Here is a 19,358-nt window from a genome sequence, read left to right on the forward strand (position 1 = left end):
GAGGAGGGAGAGAGAGTTGGGGAGAGAGAGGGATGCAAAACTTGAGAGACTATTGAATGCTGAGAATGAACTGAGGGTTGAAGGGGAAGGGGGAGGGGGGAAAAGAGGTGGTGGTGATGGTGGAGGGCACTTAAGGGGAAGAGCACTGGGTGTTGTATGGAAAACAATTTGACAATAAAATATTATGGAGAAAAAAAAAAGAAAGCGTTAGAGTGAATATGAAGAATTTTGAGACTGCTCAAAATTACTTCTGATTACAATTAGGTATTCTAGCAAAGCAACCAAATATTTATTAGAAATTTGCAATGTAGAAGACATAGTGCTGAAGAAACAATGATGATGACAAGAACTAATCTTTATTACGGTACTTTAGAGTTGACACCAAGCTTTTTACATGGTGGAGGATGCCTACCAATCTCCAAATAATATGCATGTGTGCAATCTGGTATGAGGCATGATTTTCGCCCCTAAAATGCAGCAACAAAAGAAAGAAGTGAACACAATATAATATAATACAAGCTGGATGATGATAAAAGCTATAATAAAGGTAATAAATTATGGTTTTCAAGGACTAGGTTACATAAAGGAAGTATAATTTAAAATGTACTTTGAACTTTTGATAGGTAGAGGTGTGAGACAGGCATTTCAAGCAAAGAAAACATCACGTACAAGGGCAGGAAATGGAAAATTGCAGCATGTGTTCAAAGAATGATAGGAAAGGCAAGACGAGTAGGTTGTGGTGGACATCTGTTACGTTTGCCTACTCGATATCCATCCTCCATTCTTTTCTAATGGTCAATGTTTCCTTTGGGGAGACCCGTCTACTCTTGGTATCTAACAAGTGGAGTTGACCTTACTTCTGGAGTCAAGGCGGGTCTAGAGTGATCCTCACTCGACTGTCACTACCTATCACTGCAGAAGCAAAACCAGTAGTAAGAACTTTTGGCTCTTTGTTAGTTCATTGCCTTCATTGCTGAAGCTTGATGTGCGCTAGGGTTTTTCCAAGCCCTTGCACACACATAAACTCACCTGACGCTCACCCTAACCTTATGAGGAACGTCCAGTTATTATCGTTTAACGCACCAACTCTGTGAGGAAGGTCTAGCTTATTCCCATTTTGCAGAAGATGGAACTGAGACAAAGGAGGTTAGCAAACTTCCAAGGTCCCACACTAGCCAAACGGCAGGTAGGACTTTGGGAGTCAGATCTCAGGGCCTGTCTTCAAAGTAGACAACTGCCAACACCATAGTGTCTTGGAACTGCCGAATTGTCCTCCCCAGTGGCCCATCCTTTCCTCCCAATAGCCTGGATGTCCATATTTAGAATCACTTCTTTGACCTAGAAAATGAAGGTGGAGGTGTTGCTTCTGGAATGCTCTGGTTACATTGTTACCTGAGTAGGAAAATAGGGGGCTGGCCTTTTCACATGAACCCCACAGAGCTTTAAGGGAGCCAGGTAAGTTTTGAACACAAAAATGTGGATATTGGGGCACTATTTGCGGAAATGTCAATTTTCCCTGGTATTGGCAAGAAGGGAATTGGGTGTGCAGGTGAGTAAAGAAGTGGAGGAACAGAGAGACTCTGCGTCCTACCAAAAATCTCATATCTCCTAAAAATGCAGATTTTTTTGTCAAAATTCCCAAATGCACATTCTTGCAATGTTATACTCACTTCCATAAATGGCCCTTGCCTGTGTTGTTTCAGTCAGTCCCTGGATACGAGGAGATGAAGTCAGGCCTCCTAAGTACTGTCACTGTCAAGTACTTTCTCTCTGCCAGACCTTCCCACAGCCCCAGATGGTCCAGCTTCTCCTTCTTTGTCATTTCCTGAGGGGTTGGGAGAGAGGAAAGAGTTAGAAAAAGAGGCAAGAGGCATAGAATTTTCCAGTACCATCCCTGGATCTCACACAATCCACCCAATGGGGCAAGTTTCAAACAGACCATGGGTTGGTAAGTGGTTGAAGCTTGATTCTGTGCCCATGCTTCTCTGTCTGCCCACTTTCCCCTGCAGGAAGTACCACCCACTTCCTGCTCACCTCAGGTCATCTGTTCTCATAGGGGTTCTTAATACATTCTCATTGCATTGATATAAATAATTAATTATACACAGAAGTAATGCCCTCCTGTGTCACTGGGGTGATCACATTAATGGGAACATTTGGGGGGAGAACTTAGAGGACACACCATGCTTCTGGAGCCACTTGTCTATTCACCTATTAAGTAAATATTTATTGAGAACCTATAATATACCAGGGAATATTCTTGATGCTGGAGAAAGAGGGTGAATTTTTGTGAAATTTTATTCTTGTAAATATAGAAGCTATGTCAGGTGGTAAAAAGTGCTATGAAGAAAAAGAAATATCAGTAAGAATAGTTAGAGGGACGCCTGGGTGGCTCAGTCAGTTAAGTGTCCGACTTTGGCTCAGGTCATGATCTCATGGTTTGTGAGTTTGAGTCCCGCATCAGGATCCCTGCTGTCAGCACAGAGCCTGCTTAAGATCCTCCGTCTCCCTCCATCAATGCCCCTCCCCTGTTCGTGCTCTCTCTCAAAAATAAATAAACATTAAAAAAATAATAGACAGTATGGGGTTTTGATTTAGGAAGAGTTGTAAAAGGAATCCACACTGAGGAGGTAACACGGAGGTTGTGGACCAAGTGAAAATCGGAGAGAAGATCACGTTAGGCTGAAGGAAAGGAAGGAGGAAGAATCACTGTTGAGGCTAAGAAGGGTTGTGTAACTGGAGCACAGGCACCAAGCAGGACAGTCATTCAGAATAAAGCTGGAGGAACCGTGGACCGAATGAGAATTTTGTATGATATTCTTGGGGTAATAGGAAGCCACTGGAAATTTCTGCCAGAAGAGTGATAGGATGTGCTTTCAGGGGCACTTAAGGCAAAAAGAATGTAAGAAGACAAGCAAGGAAGCAGGAAGACCAGCTGGGAGGCCTTATAAAAGTTCAAGTGAGAGATGAAGGTGGCCTGGACCACAGAGATAATGGTGAAGGTGGGGAGAAGTGCTAAATTTCAAGATATACTTTGAAATCAGACATTTAAATCTCATTTTGTGGGTGTGTGGTGGAAACCTCTTATGACTGTGTTACTTGCCTTTGACTCGCCTCTGATTGCAGCTGTGGCTGTGGCGGACAGTTCCCAGGAGCTTACTTACCTGGTGCTACTTCTCCAGTACCAAAGGAGTCCTCTTGGCCTATAGACAGGCTGCTGGGGAGTGCAAACTGGAGGTATTTATTACACCAGGACAACCCTCAACCAATAGGAGACTGGAGTCATATAAATACTCCACCTTCCTTTCTGGTGGAAGGTTCTAGAAAGCATTCTATATACCTCTCAGAGTATACATCAGTTCAAGTCCTACATCAGTGACCTTGAACACATACCCTTATCTTAACTTGACCCTCTTCCCTTGCTCTTCCTGCTCTCTCCCTCCTGCCTCCTAGGATCACCTCCCAAACAAACTGCCTTCACTCAATTCCTTGTTTCAGTCTCTGCGTTGGGGGAATTCAGACTAAGATAGGGAATTTGCCTATTTTATCTATTCCTCATTTACCAGCAAGCCCTGCCCCTACCAAACATATAGTTCTCACTCCTGGCTCGAGGCTCTTGAGGAGAACACCCAGGAGAGGCAATCTTCATATTCCAGTTTCTAATTTTTTTTTCCAAGATATATGATGTTTTCAACCAGAAATAGAGCTTTTCCTTAACTCCTTCAAAACATCTATCATCCATTCCCACTTCAAAGGTTGATATCTACAGCCCAACTCATGGAAATTTAACTAAAACAATTGTACGTTATAAGGAAAATAATCAGAGATCTCTTCCAGTCAAGAGAATATGGGATACTGTAAGGAAGATGTAGTCTCAAAATACATAAATGACTTTGTAATGGACCTGAATGGACACATTGCCAAGTTTATAAATGATAAAAGGACAGGGATATGGCTGAGTGATAATTCGGCTGAGAGATAATATGTTCAAATGAGACTTGGCAAGAATCACTTAAAGTGCTTTGGCTGGTAGATTCTGAACATTCTTTATTAGAAATGACTATAGATTAAAAAGATATGAGACACGTGTGTAATACAAAGCAGAAGAAATCCTTAAATCAAAATAGACATTTTAATAACTATGTTTTTAAAAAAATCCCCCCTCTGAAGTCTTCTAATGTTTAACAGCTGCAAATAAATATGACACCAGGAGAAGCTAATCAAATAGTTTAATAAGGCAGGAAACAAAAGAGCAAAAAGGCAACTGAAATAACCCATCTTCAATCCCTCCATTATTTAGACTTCTCGCCCTCTTCTGCTATACCACCCAGCCACCCCAACACCCTACAGGATGAACAGCCTCCTGGCTCAGAACGATGGAGACAGGCAGCCAGACTGGAGTTGAATCTCAGCTCTGCACTGTTTCATCTCTGTGTGCCTAGGCAAGTAACTTAACCTCCCAAGCCTTTGTGTTCATGCCTATAAAATGGGACAAAATGAATGGGATAGGGTTGTTCTAAGAGTTAATTGGATTAATTCATGTGAATACAGAGTAAATACTCAATAAAGCATCGGATATTGCTGTTATGATTACTACCTTGCTGAAAGAACAGAAGAGAACTAGGAGAAAAGAAATAGAGAATGAAACACAGGCTGACAGAAAAGATGAGGAGGATGCTTTGGAGGTAACTAAGCTGGGCCAATATACAGGCAGTGGGCCTAGGCAGACTGACCAGCTGGTTTCAGTTTAGGTCAGTCAGTACCAGTGCTCCAACTAGTTGATAAATTTTGAATATCATCCCTGCCTTGGCTTGTGCATTATTCAACCACAAGGAATGCACGGGATGTAAACCTTTACTATCCGTTAAGAAATAAATATGGTGACACATACCAAAGGCCATGAAACTAGTGATGCTTTACCCCACTCCTGGGAATTTATTCAAATACAAAAGAAGAATAAGTTATAGATCCACTGATGCTTACAGAGGTATTATCTGCGAAGGCAAAACACCACAAGCAATGCTAAAATCCAACAAGAAAGGAGTAGTTAAATTCATTGTCATTCCTACCTTCAGTGGAAACTATGTAGCATTAAAATCATAATTATGAAAACCAGAAACCCATAGAAAACGTGAGGTGCTTATGGTATAATGGTCAGCCGAAAAAGGTAGCATAAAAACTGTAAATATATTCTGATATAACATGTAAATTCCATACAGATAGAAGCAACGAACTATGCAAGAATCACTGTGGCAGTTTTTTCAAAAATGGTTTAAAATGTTTGTTATAATATTTTAACAATGAAAAGGGGCTGGGATTTGCAAAGAGGACTGGCTTTCTCTCCCCCAACCCCCATGCTCAGAGACATGGAATAATATCTATAAAACATGGGCCAGAGTTCTCCTTCTCCCAGAGACCCTATTATCCCACTGGAGGTTTTTGTGCAAATTAGGAAAAACCAGCCTCTGTCAAAAAAAAATCTTCCCTAGGATGCAGAATTTCTTTTGTGTCGAGCTCAGTTCAGAGCCTTACCGTCCTCCATTGGAACCTAGTGAAATAGGATTCTTCCAGGAATATGTTGGCAAGATTACCAAAGGGGAGGCTACTGCAGACCCAAAGATTAATTATTTTAGGCGATATGCACATGAGAATTAGGACAACGGCAGCTGAATAAACAAATATGAGTGGTATAAAAGCGGAATTATATGGTATAGAAATTAGATCGCTTTCCCCTTGACATCAGCAAGTTGGGTGCTTTCTAAGCATTCCTCTTCTGCCTACTGAAGATTATATTTAGCCCAAACAAAGAAAGCTATTGCACCCGAGATCCCACAAAAACTTGCGATGTGAGTCCCAGATGTAGAAGGAAGTGAATCTGCCAAACCAGACTGTCTGCACCTTCTTCAGAAGGGGTGAAGACACGTCTCTGTGATGCTGGGGGAGGCACCAGAACCCGGAGTCCTGGGTCCGTCACAGCTCACTTTGTTCCACACACATCAAAAGAACACAATATGGATCCCGGGCCCCTCACGGGACGGCTCGCGTCTTTCCGAGGAGACCGCAAGTGTGTAAAAACGTTCAGGAGTACATAAAACATTTGCTATAAAAGGGAGCTTTTCTGTTCAGCACCCTGCGGTCAAGGACCGAGTTCTTGGAAGCAGGCCCCCAAAGCAGGTGAACACTATGACCACTCAGGTGTACTGAAGAGAAGCAAGAAAATGTAGTTTATACTCTGGGTGAAGAATAAGTGGGAAAGTTCTTGCTCCCTCCCTTGGTTTCTGTACATCCGGGTCACTATCAGACTTTGCTGGCGAGTTTACCTTAACACACGTGTGGAACCACCTTTGCGAGCGGTTTGAATGAAGTCAGTTTGGGACTGAGGCAGTTATGCAATGTCCTCAGGCTCAGCATACAGAGCCCTACTCTCCGGTGTTCTTTTCACACCCTCCTGCTGGAGTGTCAGAGACGATGACCTTGGAAACTGAAGGTGCGGTTTCTCTTGGGTGACTTGGAGTTCATGCCTGGCAAAGCCCCATGAGCCCTGAAGCAGGGTGGCACCGCGGTGGTGAGTGGCTGCCTCCGCGAGGGAGCAGAGTTCTGAAACCAGCAGATACTGCACCTCTCACCTCCAGCCTGGGGCTCCTGATGCCCCAGCACTCACTAACAGGGGAGCCTCTTGTTTGCCTGGAGAGTCCAATCAAACCTGCCCAGTGCCCCCAACAACAGGGCAAGTAGTTGATGAGACTGGGGGCCATGTGACAGGTCCCTTTCTGGCAGCCATAGGACACATCTTCCAAACATGGCGATGCTTTGCCCTTACCACACGTACACTGGAATAAATTCCACTTCCATACTATGGTTTGGTAAACAGAAGGCAGTCATCAGGAAGGTATTAATACAAATGTCACTGTGCACGTCACGCTCCCCCAAAGCAACAGCAGCCTGCTCAAATGCCAAAGGATATCGAAAAATTGGTGAGGAGGCGCTGGAGACAGAAGCCCTGCTTTTCCTGGTCGTGCAGCAGACTGCTTACTGCCTTGGCAGCTCTCCAGCTCTGCTTTCTTTTCTGAAAGTTCTAGGTACCCAGACTCTACACTGTGCTGCTTGCTCATTCGAAGCGCATTTGCACTCTGCTTTGAAGGGGACAGCCATAAGGAAAGCAATGGGGGGAATCCTGGGCAGGCTTCAGCACACTCACTGCCCTTTCTCTGAAAAAGGAAACCATATTCTGAGATGTGCTTGTGACTGGTAGTTCAACTTTCAATCTGTCACAGCTGACTGGCCAGAAGGTTTTAATTCCCATGACCTCCAACTATGGTAGATCTACAAAAGTCAGTTTCAGAATGGACATGTCTCCCTGATCCACCGATACACAGTTCAGGGAAGGGACACTAACGATAGTTATAGCAAGCTATGTTGTTTTCTCCCTCTTGCCTTAAGGTTCCTCCACCTCCAAGAATGTCTACCTGTCCTCAAGGCCAAGTCCAACTCTCCCTCCAAGATTCAGATCATAACCCTTCATTCAGCAAACATGGCTTAAGCACCCACTTTTGAGCCATCACTGAACTATCAGTCTACCAGGAAAGATGACAAGTAAAGAGTGTCATATGCAATTCTGGAGGATGTATCTGTTATGCGAGTAACTTCATTTCAGTGGGGGGGGGGGCACAAAAGGATGTCACCTCCTCTCCAAATCCTTCCTGGCTTTACCGAGGCCATTAGTGCTACTTAAGTCTGAGGTCTACTCAAAGGCACGTATCATCCCATCGAGTCTCTGCATGGTATTTCTATATGATGTCTTCCCCACTCCTGCCATCCCTGCCATTTCATTGAGGGTCTTTAAGGTCATGGATTAGCTCAATCATTTACCTTGTAAATGTTCAGTGAATGAAATAAAGAAATGTCTACAAAAGTAACTGTTGTCCACCCAGGTGTGATCAACAAACTTCAAATCCTTGTTCGGGCAATCTCAGAAGTGACAGCATATTTTCCCATTTTTTTACAGAAACATGTAGATAAACGTAACTGAGCAGGTGAACAAAAGCTGAAGTAGGTAGTTAGTGCAGGGGTGAGTAAATGGAGACAGTGAGGTGAGGGAAAGAGCCATAAGTGCTCAGAGCAGCTGCTGAATCAGAGGGTAAACCAGAGGGCAGCACGGGCTGGGACAGAGGGCGACCTAACGGCAAGTTTCACATATGAATGTGCTAAGTCATTCACATCCTAACTCCTAAAATTGAGTGAAAGTTATTTCAATGCCAGAAAGACATTTGAAATCTTATTAACCTTTTTGTACAGAATGCCAAATGCTACCTCGCGATAGCAATTAGCCATGCCGATGCAGTAATGACACAATCAGCTGAGAGTGCCCGAAAACAGAGCTTCTCAAACATCAGTGTGTATATTAGCTGAGGATCCTGATAACATTCATATTCTGACATAGGCCTCCAGCAAGACAGAGATTCTGTGTTTCAAGTAAGTGTTGGGTTCTGTTGGTCCACAGAGCTCACGTTGAATAAATAGTTCTAAAGGATCAGGAAGAGTAAGTTGTGATTTTGACAAAACACACTATTACTCTTCTTCTTACATCTTTACTATTTATTGAAAATTTTCTAACTATGGAGTTAAACACAATCATTATGGTGAATCTGGAAACTGTAAAACGTACAAGGGGAGAAAGTAAATCACCTTGAATCTCATCATCCAGAGATAATCTCTAAAAACATTTTGCTGTGTTTTCTTTTTACTTTTCTTATGTTTTTACATCATGCCCTCCATAAATTCTTAATCTTGATTTTATTTTCTTTTTCAATTGTGGATGCTTCACATGCTGTTATATTATTTGAAAACATATTTTATATAAGTCAGTCAGCAAACATTTAGAATAGTGCACAGCACTTTCTAAGGACACAGAAGTTAAAGGAGGAGTCCCTGTCCTCGTTTTGTAGTGAGGGGAAACAATCTGATATTCAATCTGATAATGAGATTAAATGGATTTTATTTGATCCATTACAGCTGATCACAGATAGTTAACCAATCTTTCCTTCAGATATTTAATTCCCTCTTTTGCTGTTATATGTTTTTGCTATATATATGTGTGTGTGTGTATATGCATTATTATACTTGCACATATCAAATTTTGCATGTACTCCTGATTTCCTCCAGATAAATTCCTTCTAAATGGAATTTCTGAGTCATTGAGTGTGTACCATTTTTAAGTTTTTAATACCTATTGCCGAGTGGAACCCCAGCAATGGTGCGCCATACACACTCCTACCAGCATGCAGGAGTGTGCCCAGAAAGCTTCATCACATCTTTTCCAGCATTAGTTATTTTTATATTTGTCAAGTTATTTTTATTTAAATTATCTTTATACCTATGAGATAAGGCATTTTGACATGTGCATAAGCCTTTTGGTATCTTCTTTTAGCATTTTGGTATCTTCTATTATTTCCTTTGCCCATTTTGCCTTTGAGGTATTTGTCTTTTCTCCTTATTAATTTGTAACTGCTCTTTATATAGTCAAGATATTAACCCATTTTGTAAATATTTTTCTATTTATTGTTTATCTTTTGACTTTGTTCCTGTTTGTTTTTTTAGAAAACATATGTTATTTAGAAGATTTTGTTTGATCTCCATATTTTAGGATTTTCCAGTTATCTTTCTGTTCTTGATTTCTAGTTTAATTCTGTGGTCTGAATTATCATATGCAGGCATTGCATGATTTATATTCTTTTAGATTTGTTAAGGTGTATTTTATGGCCCAGAATGTTGTCTATTTTGGTGACTGCTCCATGTGAACTCAGGAAGAATGTGTATTTTGCTGTTGTCGGTGAAGTAGTCTATAAATGTCCATTATATCCAATTGATTGATGGTGCTGTTGAGTTCAGCTAAGTCCTTACTGATTTTCTGCCATCTGTCCATTTCTGATAGAGGGTTGTTGCAGCCTTAAACTGTGCTAGAGAATTCACATATCTCTCTTTGGGGTTCTATCTGGTTTTGCCTCTCATTTGTTAGGCACATGCACATTAAGGACTGATGTTTTCGTTGATAATTGACCCTTTGTTATTATGTAATTCCCTTCTTTGTCCCTGATAACTTTCCTTGCTTTCCTCTATGAATTTAATATAGCTACTTTTGTCTTCCTCTGATTAGCGTGATACATTTTTCTCCATCCACGTACTTTTATATATAAGTGCTTTTATGTTTAAAGTGGGCTTCTTATTAAAAAAATATATAGTTGGGTCCTTTTTTAATTAACTCTGACAATCTGTCTTTTAATTGTTGCATTTGGACCATTAATGTTCAAACTGACTACTAATACAGTTGGATTAATGCCCACCATATCTATTACTGTTTTCTGCTTTGTTCTTTGTTCCTATTCTTTTTCTGCCTTTTGCAGTTTTAATTGAGGATTTCATAAAATTCCATTTTCCCTCCTTTCTTAGGATATTGGTTATATTTTTACCTCTTTTAGTGGTTGCCTGAGAATTTGCAATACATACTTAACACTAATCCAAGTCCACTTTCAAGTAATATTATACCACTTCACAGAAAGTAGAAATACCTTAAAATGACAAAATAATCCTAATTCTTCCCTTCTATCCCTTGTATCTTTGTTGTCATTCATTCACTCTGTACATATATGCATGCTTACATATATGAGCATACATAATAGAATACATTGTTGCTATTATTTCAAATAAACTGTTAATTGTTAGATCAATTAAGAATAAGAAAAATAGGGGCTCGTGGGTGGCTCAGTCATTTAAATGTCCAGCTCTTGACCAGCTCAGGTCTGTGAGTTTGAGCCCTACATCTGGCTCTGCACTAACAGCTCAGAGCCTGCTTGGGATTCTCTCACTTACCTCCTCTCTCTGCCCCTTCCTCACTTGTGTGCTCGGTTTCTCTCTCACAAAATAAATAAATAAACTTAAAAATTTTTAAGAATAAGTAAAATAAGCATTTTTATTTTATATTCACTTACTCCTTCTTAACTGTTTCTTTCTTTATGTAGATCTGAGCTTTTGACCTATATTATTTCCTTCAGTCTAAAGAACTTCCTTTAACATTTATTGCAAGGAATTGTTACTAGTAACAAATTCCCTCAATTTCTGTTTGAGAAAGTCTTTATTGCTCTTGCTTTTGAAGGAGAATTTCACAGGGTACAGAATTCTAGGTTTTTCTCTTAACATTTTAAATATTTCACTCCACTCTCTTGCTAGCACGGTTTCTCCGCAGAAGTCGGTGTAACTCTTATTCCTCTGTAGGTAGAGTGTTGGTTTTCTCCTGATTCTTTCAAGATTTTTTTCTTTATCTTCTTTTACTGTGTTTTGAAAATGATATCCTTATGTGTTGGGTATTTTCTTTTATGGTGTGTGTGTGTGTGTGTGTGTGTGTGTGTGTGTGTGTGTGTGTGTTTTCTTGGCATTTATAGTTTTTGGCGTTCTCTGAGCTTCTGTGGTTTGGTATCTGACTTTAATTGAATAATAATTTTCAAGTCATTGTTTCAAAGATTTTTTCTGTTCCTTTTTCTCTTTCTTTGCCTTGTGGTATTCCTATGGTGCATATGTCATATCATTTGGAGTTATCTCACAGTCCTTGTGTATTCTACTGTGTTTTGGGAAGTAGGGGGCTGTTCTCTTCACTTTTCAGTTCTGGAGGTTTCTATTGAGATATCTTTGAGCGCAGAGATTCTTCCCTCAGCTGTGTCCAATCTACTTATAAGCCCATCAAAGGCATTCTTTATTTCTGTTAGAGCGTTTTTGATCTCTAGCATTTCTTTTTGGTTCTTCCTTAAAATTTCCATCTCTGCTTCCATTGCCCATCTGTTCTTGCATGCTGTCTACTTTATCCATTAGCGCTCCTGGTGTATTGATCATTGTTATTTTAAATTCCCTGTCTGATAATTCCAACATCTCTGGTATGCCTGGTTCTGATGCCTGCTCTGTCTTTTCAAATTGTGTGTTTTGCCTTTTGGTATGCCTTGTCATTTTTTCTTCATAGCTGGACATGATGGACTGGGTAAATTTAACTGCTATGTGTAGTGGCGTGGGATGGGGAGAGAAGTGTTCTATAGTCCTATGATTAGACCCTGCTCTTTTAATGAGCCTATGCCTCTAGACCGTGAACTTCACAGGTGTTCCTCAGTTCTTTTCTCCCGTCAGGTGGGACAGAATGGCCAGATTGGGCTGAATTTGGGTATTTTCCTTCTCCCACATGGAAGGCTCGAGCCAGCTGGAATTCAGTATACCTCTTCCCTTGGGTTAATTAGGCTCTGATAATATCCCTGCAGGCTAGGCACTGGTTAACTTGTTTCTGCTGATGGAAATGAGTTAACTCCTGGTTAACTGCTGCTCCTTACTAAGGAGAAGAGAGGGCTCCAGAAGAATCAAGATGGCTCCTTTGCTGCTCAGCCTCATGGGAGCATGTGAAATTTGTCTCTGCTGTTTACTGTGAGAATCTGGTTGAGCTCCTGGAGGTAAAATTCGCAAAACTGTGGGGTCCCCTCTATGACCTCCCTGGAGTTTTTGACTCTCAGAGTTGTCCATTTTGGGCATCTGACAATTCATCAGTCTGGGTGTTTGCACCCTGGCACTAGCTCCCATGGCTTTTCCACGTGTGTTTCTATGCTCTGGTAAGCAGCTACTCCCTGCTTCTCTAACCTTGGGGGCAGCAGTCTGACCTGTGCCCTCCCCTCTCTTAGAATCTGTTGATTTTTCAGTTCAGATTTGTACTTGTTTGGAGTGGAAACTTCCAAGCTATTAACATGTCGGACAGGAAACTGGAAATCCGTTTGCTTTTTAAAAGCCTGTAATAGGTTTGGGGGCATCTGGGTGGCTCAGTCAGGTAAGCGTCACACTCTTGATTTTGGCTCAGGTCATGATCTCATGGTTTATGAGTTTGAGCCCTGTGTTGGGTTCTCCGCTGACAGCATGGAATCTGCTTAAGATTTTCTCTGACTCTGCCCTGCTCACACACGTGTGCACTCTCTTTCAAAGTAAATACACTTTAACAAAAGACAGCCTGTATAAGTTATTAATTTTTAAGTAAGACCTAGATATTAATCTTGTCCACTGTGGGTTTGATCTTTGTTTTTATATTTGGAATAGCCTTGCCCACAATAAAGTGAGAAAAATAACAGATCCGTGTTTCTTTCTAATTTGGTAGGAGTTTTTTTTATTGTTTAAAGTTTATTTATTTTGAAAAAGAAGAGAGAATCCAAAGCAGCCTCTGCAGTGTCAGTGCAGAGCCAGACACGGGGCTCAACCCCACGAACAGTGAGATCATGACCTAAGCAGAAATCAGGAGTCAGACATTCAGCTGACTGAGCCTCCAAGGTGTCCCTCTTTCTAGTTTTGTAAAAGTTTCTTACGTTATGTGTATTTGGAAGGTTAGAAAGCAGTGTTGCCAAGATCCTCCACTCACCTGTGGTACAGTCTGTCTGAGTCTTAGTTGTACAGCAGGCTTCTTTCTCACTAGAGAACCAGGAACAGGGAAACACTGAAAGTCGACATATTTCATGATTGTAATAGGAGTCGAAAGCTGCTTCTCCTTGTTCCATTAGCATATGTACTTCTCCCTAGGAAGGCTAGGATGGGGTCTTTCATCTATACTTGGTATGTATGGTAGATGAAGTAATACCCTTCAAAAATGTACATATCTTAATCCCTGAAACTTGTGAATATGTTCCCTTCTGTGGCAAAGGACTTTGCAGATATGATTAGGTTAAGGATCCTGAGATAATGAGATTATCCCAGAGGGCCCCAAGTAATCGCAAAGGCCCTTTGAAGAGGGAGACACAAGGGTCAGATCAGAGAGAGAGGGCAGTGAACAATATAAGCAGAGGTCAGAGAGAAAGAAAGATTTGAAAATGCTATGCTGCTAAATTTCAAGATAGAGTAAAGGGCCATGAGCCAAGAATCCAGGTGGCTTATAGGAGGTTGGAAAAGTCCAGAAAGTGGATTCTCCCCTAGAGCTTCCAAAAGGAATGCAGCAGTGCTGACACCTTGGTTTTAGGACTTCTGACCTTCAGAGCTGTAAAATAATAAATTGGTGTTGTTTAAGCCACTGTGTTTGTTTAATGTGTCACAGTAGCAATAGGAAACTGACATGGGATTGTCAGAGTACGAGTTAAATGCAGGCCAAGTCCCCACAGTGGTTCCTGAATACTATTGTTTCCTAGCCAGGTCTAATTTAGTTGGCTCTTGCCAGGACAGTGGGGTTGATTTCACCATCATTGCATGGTCTCAGGACACTCTTATCTTACCAGGGAAGAGGCAGCTGGAGTCCTGTGCCTAAGAATAAAAGGGCAGGAACTTGAGGCTTTTGGTTCTTAGCCTTGAATTAGGCCAGAACATTCCTATGAATCATCAGAATGTGTCATGCTGATCAGTTTCTAATAGGGACAAATATTGCCCTCCTTTTTGGGTTACTGGAGGATTAAAAAAGTTAATACAGCCAGATGTGGCCCTTAAAACATGGCCAGGCACTTTTAAAACACTTTTAAAAGTCTTTAGTAGGTGTTAGCTGCTGTTTGTATTAGTCATAGTTCACCAGAGAAACAGAACCAATAAGGTAGGGGTGGGGGTGGGGCGGTTTTATATATATATATATATATATATATATATAGAGAGAGAGAGAGAGAGAGAGAGAGAGAGAGAGAGAGAGAGAGAAATTTACTTTAAGGGACTGACATAATTGTGGGTTCTGGCAAATCTGAAATCTGTAGGGCAGGCCACCTGACTGGAGACCTAGGGAAGAATTAATGAAGTCTTTTATTCAAAGGCAGTCTAGAAGCAGAAGCTGTCCTTCCTTGGGGACTTGAGTCCTTCTCTGAAGGCCTTCCACTGATTGGATAAGGCTCACTCACATTATGGAGAGTTAGCTACGTTATTCGAAGTCTGTGGATTAAAAAAATTTTTTTTCAATGTTCATTTAATTTTGAGAGTCAGAGACAGAGTGTGAGCAGGGGAGGGGCAGAAAGAAAAGGAGACACAGAATTTGAAGCAGGCTCCAGGACTTGAACTCATGAACCCTGAGATCCTGACCTGAGCCGAAGTTGGAAGTTTAACCGACTGAGCCACCCAGGTGCCTCTTAAAGTCTATGGCTTTAAAAGTTAACTACACTTCAAAGAATCATCACAGCAATGTCTAAACTGATATTTGGCCAAACATCTCAGTACCATAGCCTCACCAAGTTGGTATGTAAAATTAACTATCACATGATTATTTGTTTCCTGTCTTCTATCACTGGCTAAAACTTCCAGGAAGATATAAAATAGTAAAAGTGATACTGGAGATCTGTATCCTATTTCTAGTTCTGACAGGAATGCTATTACCAGGTCTTCGTTTGGTATCTCTGTTAACTACAGTTAAGAAACTATTCTCCAACTCCACTTTAGTATATTTTTAATCCTCAATGGGTACCATCTGCTAAGATGATTATATAATTTTTCTCTTTTGACTTATTGAAGTGGTTTATTTATAGATTTCCTATTAATAAACGATTCCTTGCATTCCCGTGGTAAATCTTACTTGGTCAGATTGTAGTCTTTTCAGATGTTGCTGAAGGTAATTTCTTAGTATTCCGGCTCTTTTTAATTTGGATTCCTAAGTCGGTGTCAATTGTCTGAGAGTTTTACTTTTAATTGTTTGGAGAGGAGGGTCTGTTGGTGTGATCTTTGCTAAAATGTGGTATTTTTGTTTTGCTCCTGCTACAAAACAGGTTGGTAAACATGCCGTTTTTCTGTGCCATGTGGCAATTCATAAAGCATGGGACTAAATGTGTTCTTGCGGCAAGATACATAGACTGTGTCATTACAAGAGTAATTCGGTGTTTCCTTCCCTTGCAAATTCCCTCCCATTGTCTCTATTAACATTATATCAAATCTATATTATGTTAAACACAATATTTTTTAAATGTATCTTACCCTTACAAAAACATGACCTTTTCCTGCCTTTTGGGTCTTCTAAATGCTTTCTGTAACTCTCTGTAAATCTCCCCCTTAAAAAAAATTCCCTAGTAGGAATAGCCAGCCGCTATCCAGGAGGGGTGGCCATCCAAACCCACAGCCTCTTTATGAGTCATCTTGTTTCAGGAGTCCATCCTTTATTCTTTCACAAATGTAACTTTCCTCTTCAAAAGCATCCCTGTGTGGACCTTCTCCTGCACTGAGACCAGCATACGCTGACTTGTTTTACACTTTATGTGGTTTCCTACAAAATGAACTCAACAGTATAAAATATGTGTGACCATTCCTGGCTAAAAAAATAAAGAGTTAATGTTTGGCCTGGGTGGTCTTACTGAGGATAGTGGAGAACTCTGGGCTTTTCTTCAGGGGACAGAGCTGCCACGTAGAGGTGTGGGTGGCTTCTGCTTCAGGGAAGCCAGCAGTTGTAACCGTAAATTCTGATTTCGAATTTAAAAGCCTGCCCTACCTCACTGTGTGCTGCCCTTTTCACGGCAGATGGCCGAGGCAATGCTCTCTTCTGCTCCCAGACTCCAGGGACTGCAAGAGCCAACTATCATAATGGCCCAATATTCACTGAAGCCAAGTTTTATACTTAGGCTTCTTTAGATGTTACTTTTACTTGCTTTCTGGTGATAGATTTTTAACTACTCACACAACTGAGAATTATTTTCACAAACCAGCATCATTCAAACTGTTCTGGGGGCACACTAGTGAGGTTAGTAGTTGTTCTTAAAGGCAAATAGATTCTGTCTTCAAATAAACTTGGGACACGGTGGGATAAACAGAACTCTACTGACATCTTTACAGCACAACTCCACAGAGCTGTGAGGACATTGATATCCTCTGTGAACTCTGAAACTTTTACCCCCACATTCTACTTATTGACATAGCCAAGTACACTATTCCTGGGTGGAATATATTTTGAGGAACATTAAGTAATCATCATTATTATCATCACCTACACTGAGTGCTTACTAGATACTGAGTGCTGTGTTGGGGATTTTACGTGCTATGTCTCACTTAGTCCTTTCAACGTCTCTGGGAGATGGGCGTTATTCATTGTCCAGTGGCACAGAGCACAGTGACTGCACTAGCAAACCACAGATCCTAATTTGCACCCAGGTCTGTCTGATTCCAAAGTTTATGTGCTTAACTAGTAAGTTACATTTGTTATAGCATGACTCAACTTTGAAATAGTCACCTCATAGAGTAATACATTGCACAGCATTGACGTATACTTCCCTCATACTCTGAGAACTATCCTCTTATGCCCCAAGTGCCAACCTGGCAGATCCTTCTGTCAGTGAGATCCTTCTGTCCTTTCCACCATGCTGTAACCACTCAACCAATGAGAGATGTATCAAGCATACTGGATATGTGCATTGTTTTCTTCCATAGGGCCTCTCTGTATGACCTCTTTGTGTCAAGAGATGTCTAAATGGTGGCATCAGAGCTTCTACAAAAAAAAAAAAAAATCCAACAAGGAACACCAAGCTGGATGTTAAAATTTGGCAGCATGTTCTAGGACAGAGTAGAAGAAACAGAGGGTAGAGATTAGTGGACAATTAGGGGGTAGTGGAAATCCGTTGGCAAATGAAGGGTACCACGGTGTACCCAGGAGAAGTGACCAGCCATTGTGCGAAGCTCTGCCTGGAGGCTTGTCTATAACCTCAGGATATGAAGAGGAGAGAAAGGCTAATGCCAAAGAACTTACTGGAAATCCCTCTCCAAAGGAACCATTCCATGTACTGCCATGATTGTTCCCATTTAAAGATCCTGTCTCCTGTGCTAATGGGAAAGCCTTGTGCTGCCTCTTTTAGTAGACTCCACACTTTTCAATCCAGTGACCAGATTTCTTCCACACTGCTCTACACAGTCTTCCACACAGAGAGATAAGTTTACGATGATATAATTTTGTATATCAAAGAACTATACCGTGAGGGCCATAGCAACATGTTCCGTGGGAAGAATGCCCAGTCTGAAAATTTCCCATCTCAGGAAATCCAGGAATGAAAATTGCCAGACTTAGAAGAGGTAGTTTAGGTGAACCCTCCTCCTACTGCCCACTCTCTTAAAGTGTCACCTCATCTTCCCCATTCAAAAAGGTTAGGACTTTTCCACACGTGCGAGTTTGCTATTGTTACATAACAGCCCACCTCTACTGCTAGTGGCTTAAATTTGCTTGCACTTGTCATTTATTAGGAGTCTGATTGGCTGCGGAGTTCTGCTGACTCGAGCTTGACCTAGCTGACTTTAGCTGGGCAGATACATGCATCTGTGGTTGACTGGTTAAACATCAGGAAGCTGGCTGGTCTAGTATGGCCTGAGCTAGGAAAACTCCCCTCTAACTCGACCAGGCTAGCCTAGGTTCATTCTCATGGTAATTATGGGGATTGAAGAGAGGAAAAAAGCAAACCCCCACATTTAAGAAGTTTTGAAGCCTCTGGCTGTGACGGGTTTGCCAACATTCCACTGGCTAATGCAAGTCTTATGATGAGCTCAAGGTCAGAAAGGAAGGAAACAACTGTAGGGGGGAAGGCTAAGGTAGGCAATCTTGTACATCAAACTAATCTCTTGACTTTAATTTAAATCCTATGGTGAACAGAATGATAAAAGTGGCCAGGTTGCAGCTAAGAACCGTACTAACCTAGGCCCTTCAGTGACTCGCAATTCTAGAGTTGGCCTAAGACCTGATTCAGAATACTGGACTGACCACTTTGTATAACTCTGACCAACTGAGAGAATGCAGTGCTGAAGAAGATCAGGAGGTGCCGCCCCAAAATATGCCGTTTTGGTGTAAGAATTATTTTAAACTGAAGACATTTGAAATTCAACAGATGTAGAATGGCAGCTTAGTGGGGCATATCTAACAAAAAGAGAAATTCCTGGGAAATCAGGCTACAATAAATTCCCTCATTGGGGTGAGTCAGTTCCTGGGACAGAGACCAAGAGTAAGCCTACCATAAATCCTCTCTCTAGGGAAATTTTATGGCCCTGAAAGAGTCTATATATAACACCATTCCTGTATAGACCAACATCACAAACTTTCATATCTCTTCTCTTAAAACTTCACTAGTCATCCTAAAAAAACGTTTTTTCTGTAGAAACTTTTTTTCTCCTCTCTTTCCCTACTAAGGTGTATGAGCCCCAATTTTAACCACCCCTTCAAGTAACTCCTCATCAAGCATTACTGCATGTATCTGTGTTGTGTATGTAAATAATTTTTTTCTCCTGTTAATCTGTCTTTGGTCAGTTTAATTTGCATGACTCAGTCCCTTCACATAAGTGGGTACAGGAAAGACTTTTCCCTCTTATGCAGTAGCATCTCTATGACCCACCCAGGTCAGGAACCACACTCTAAGAATGCCCTTGCTATTTAAACTATT

At 41.2% G+C, this 19,358-nt stretch overlaps 1 protein-coding gene across 3 annotated transcripts in view; it reads left to right on the forward strand.

The window, feature by feature from the left end:
• The window catches only part of LOC115304892 (E3 ubiquitin-protein ligase ARIH2-like), a 144,151-nt gene that overhangs the window by 58,089 nt on the left and 66,704 nt on the right, over window positions 1–19,358 (forward strand). Inside the window, exons 4-5 of one of the 3 annotated variants that reach the window (XM_029955229.1) lie at window positions 3,127–3,237; window positions 4,301–4,439. The exons of the other annotated variants lie outside the window; for them this stretch is intronic. Of the exons in view, the coding sequence (XP_029811089.1) occupies window positions 3,127–3,237; window positions 4,301–4,355 (166 nt within the window). The 3' untranslated portion in view covers window positions 4,356–4,439. Of the gene's footprint in view, window positions 1–3,126; window positions 3,238–4,300; window positions 4,440–19,358 lie in introns of those variants that run through there. 3 annotated transcript variants of the gene reach the window in all.

Source organism: Suricata suricatta, chromosome 10 (genome assembly GCF_006229205.1).
Source record: "Suricata suricatta isolate VVHF042 chromosome 10, meerkat_22Aug2017_6uvM2_HiC, whole genome shotgun sequence".
NCBI lineage: Eukaryota > Metazoa > Chordata > Mammalia > Carnivora > Herpestidae > Suricata > Suricata suricatta.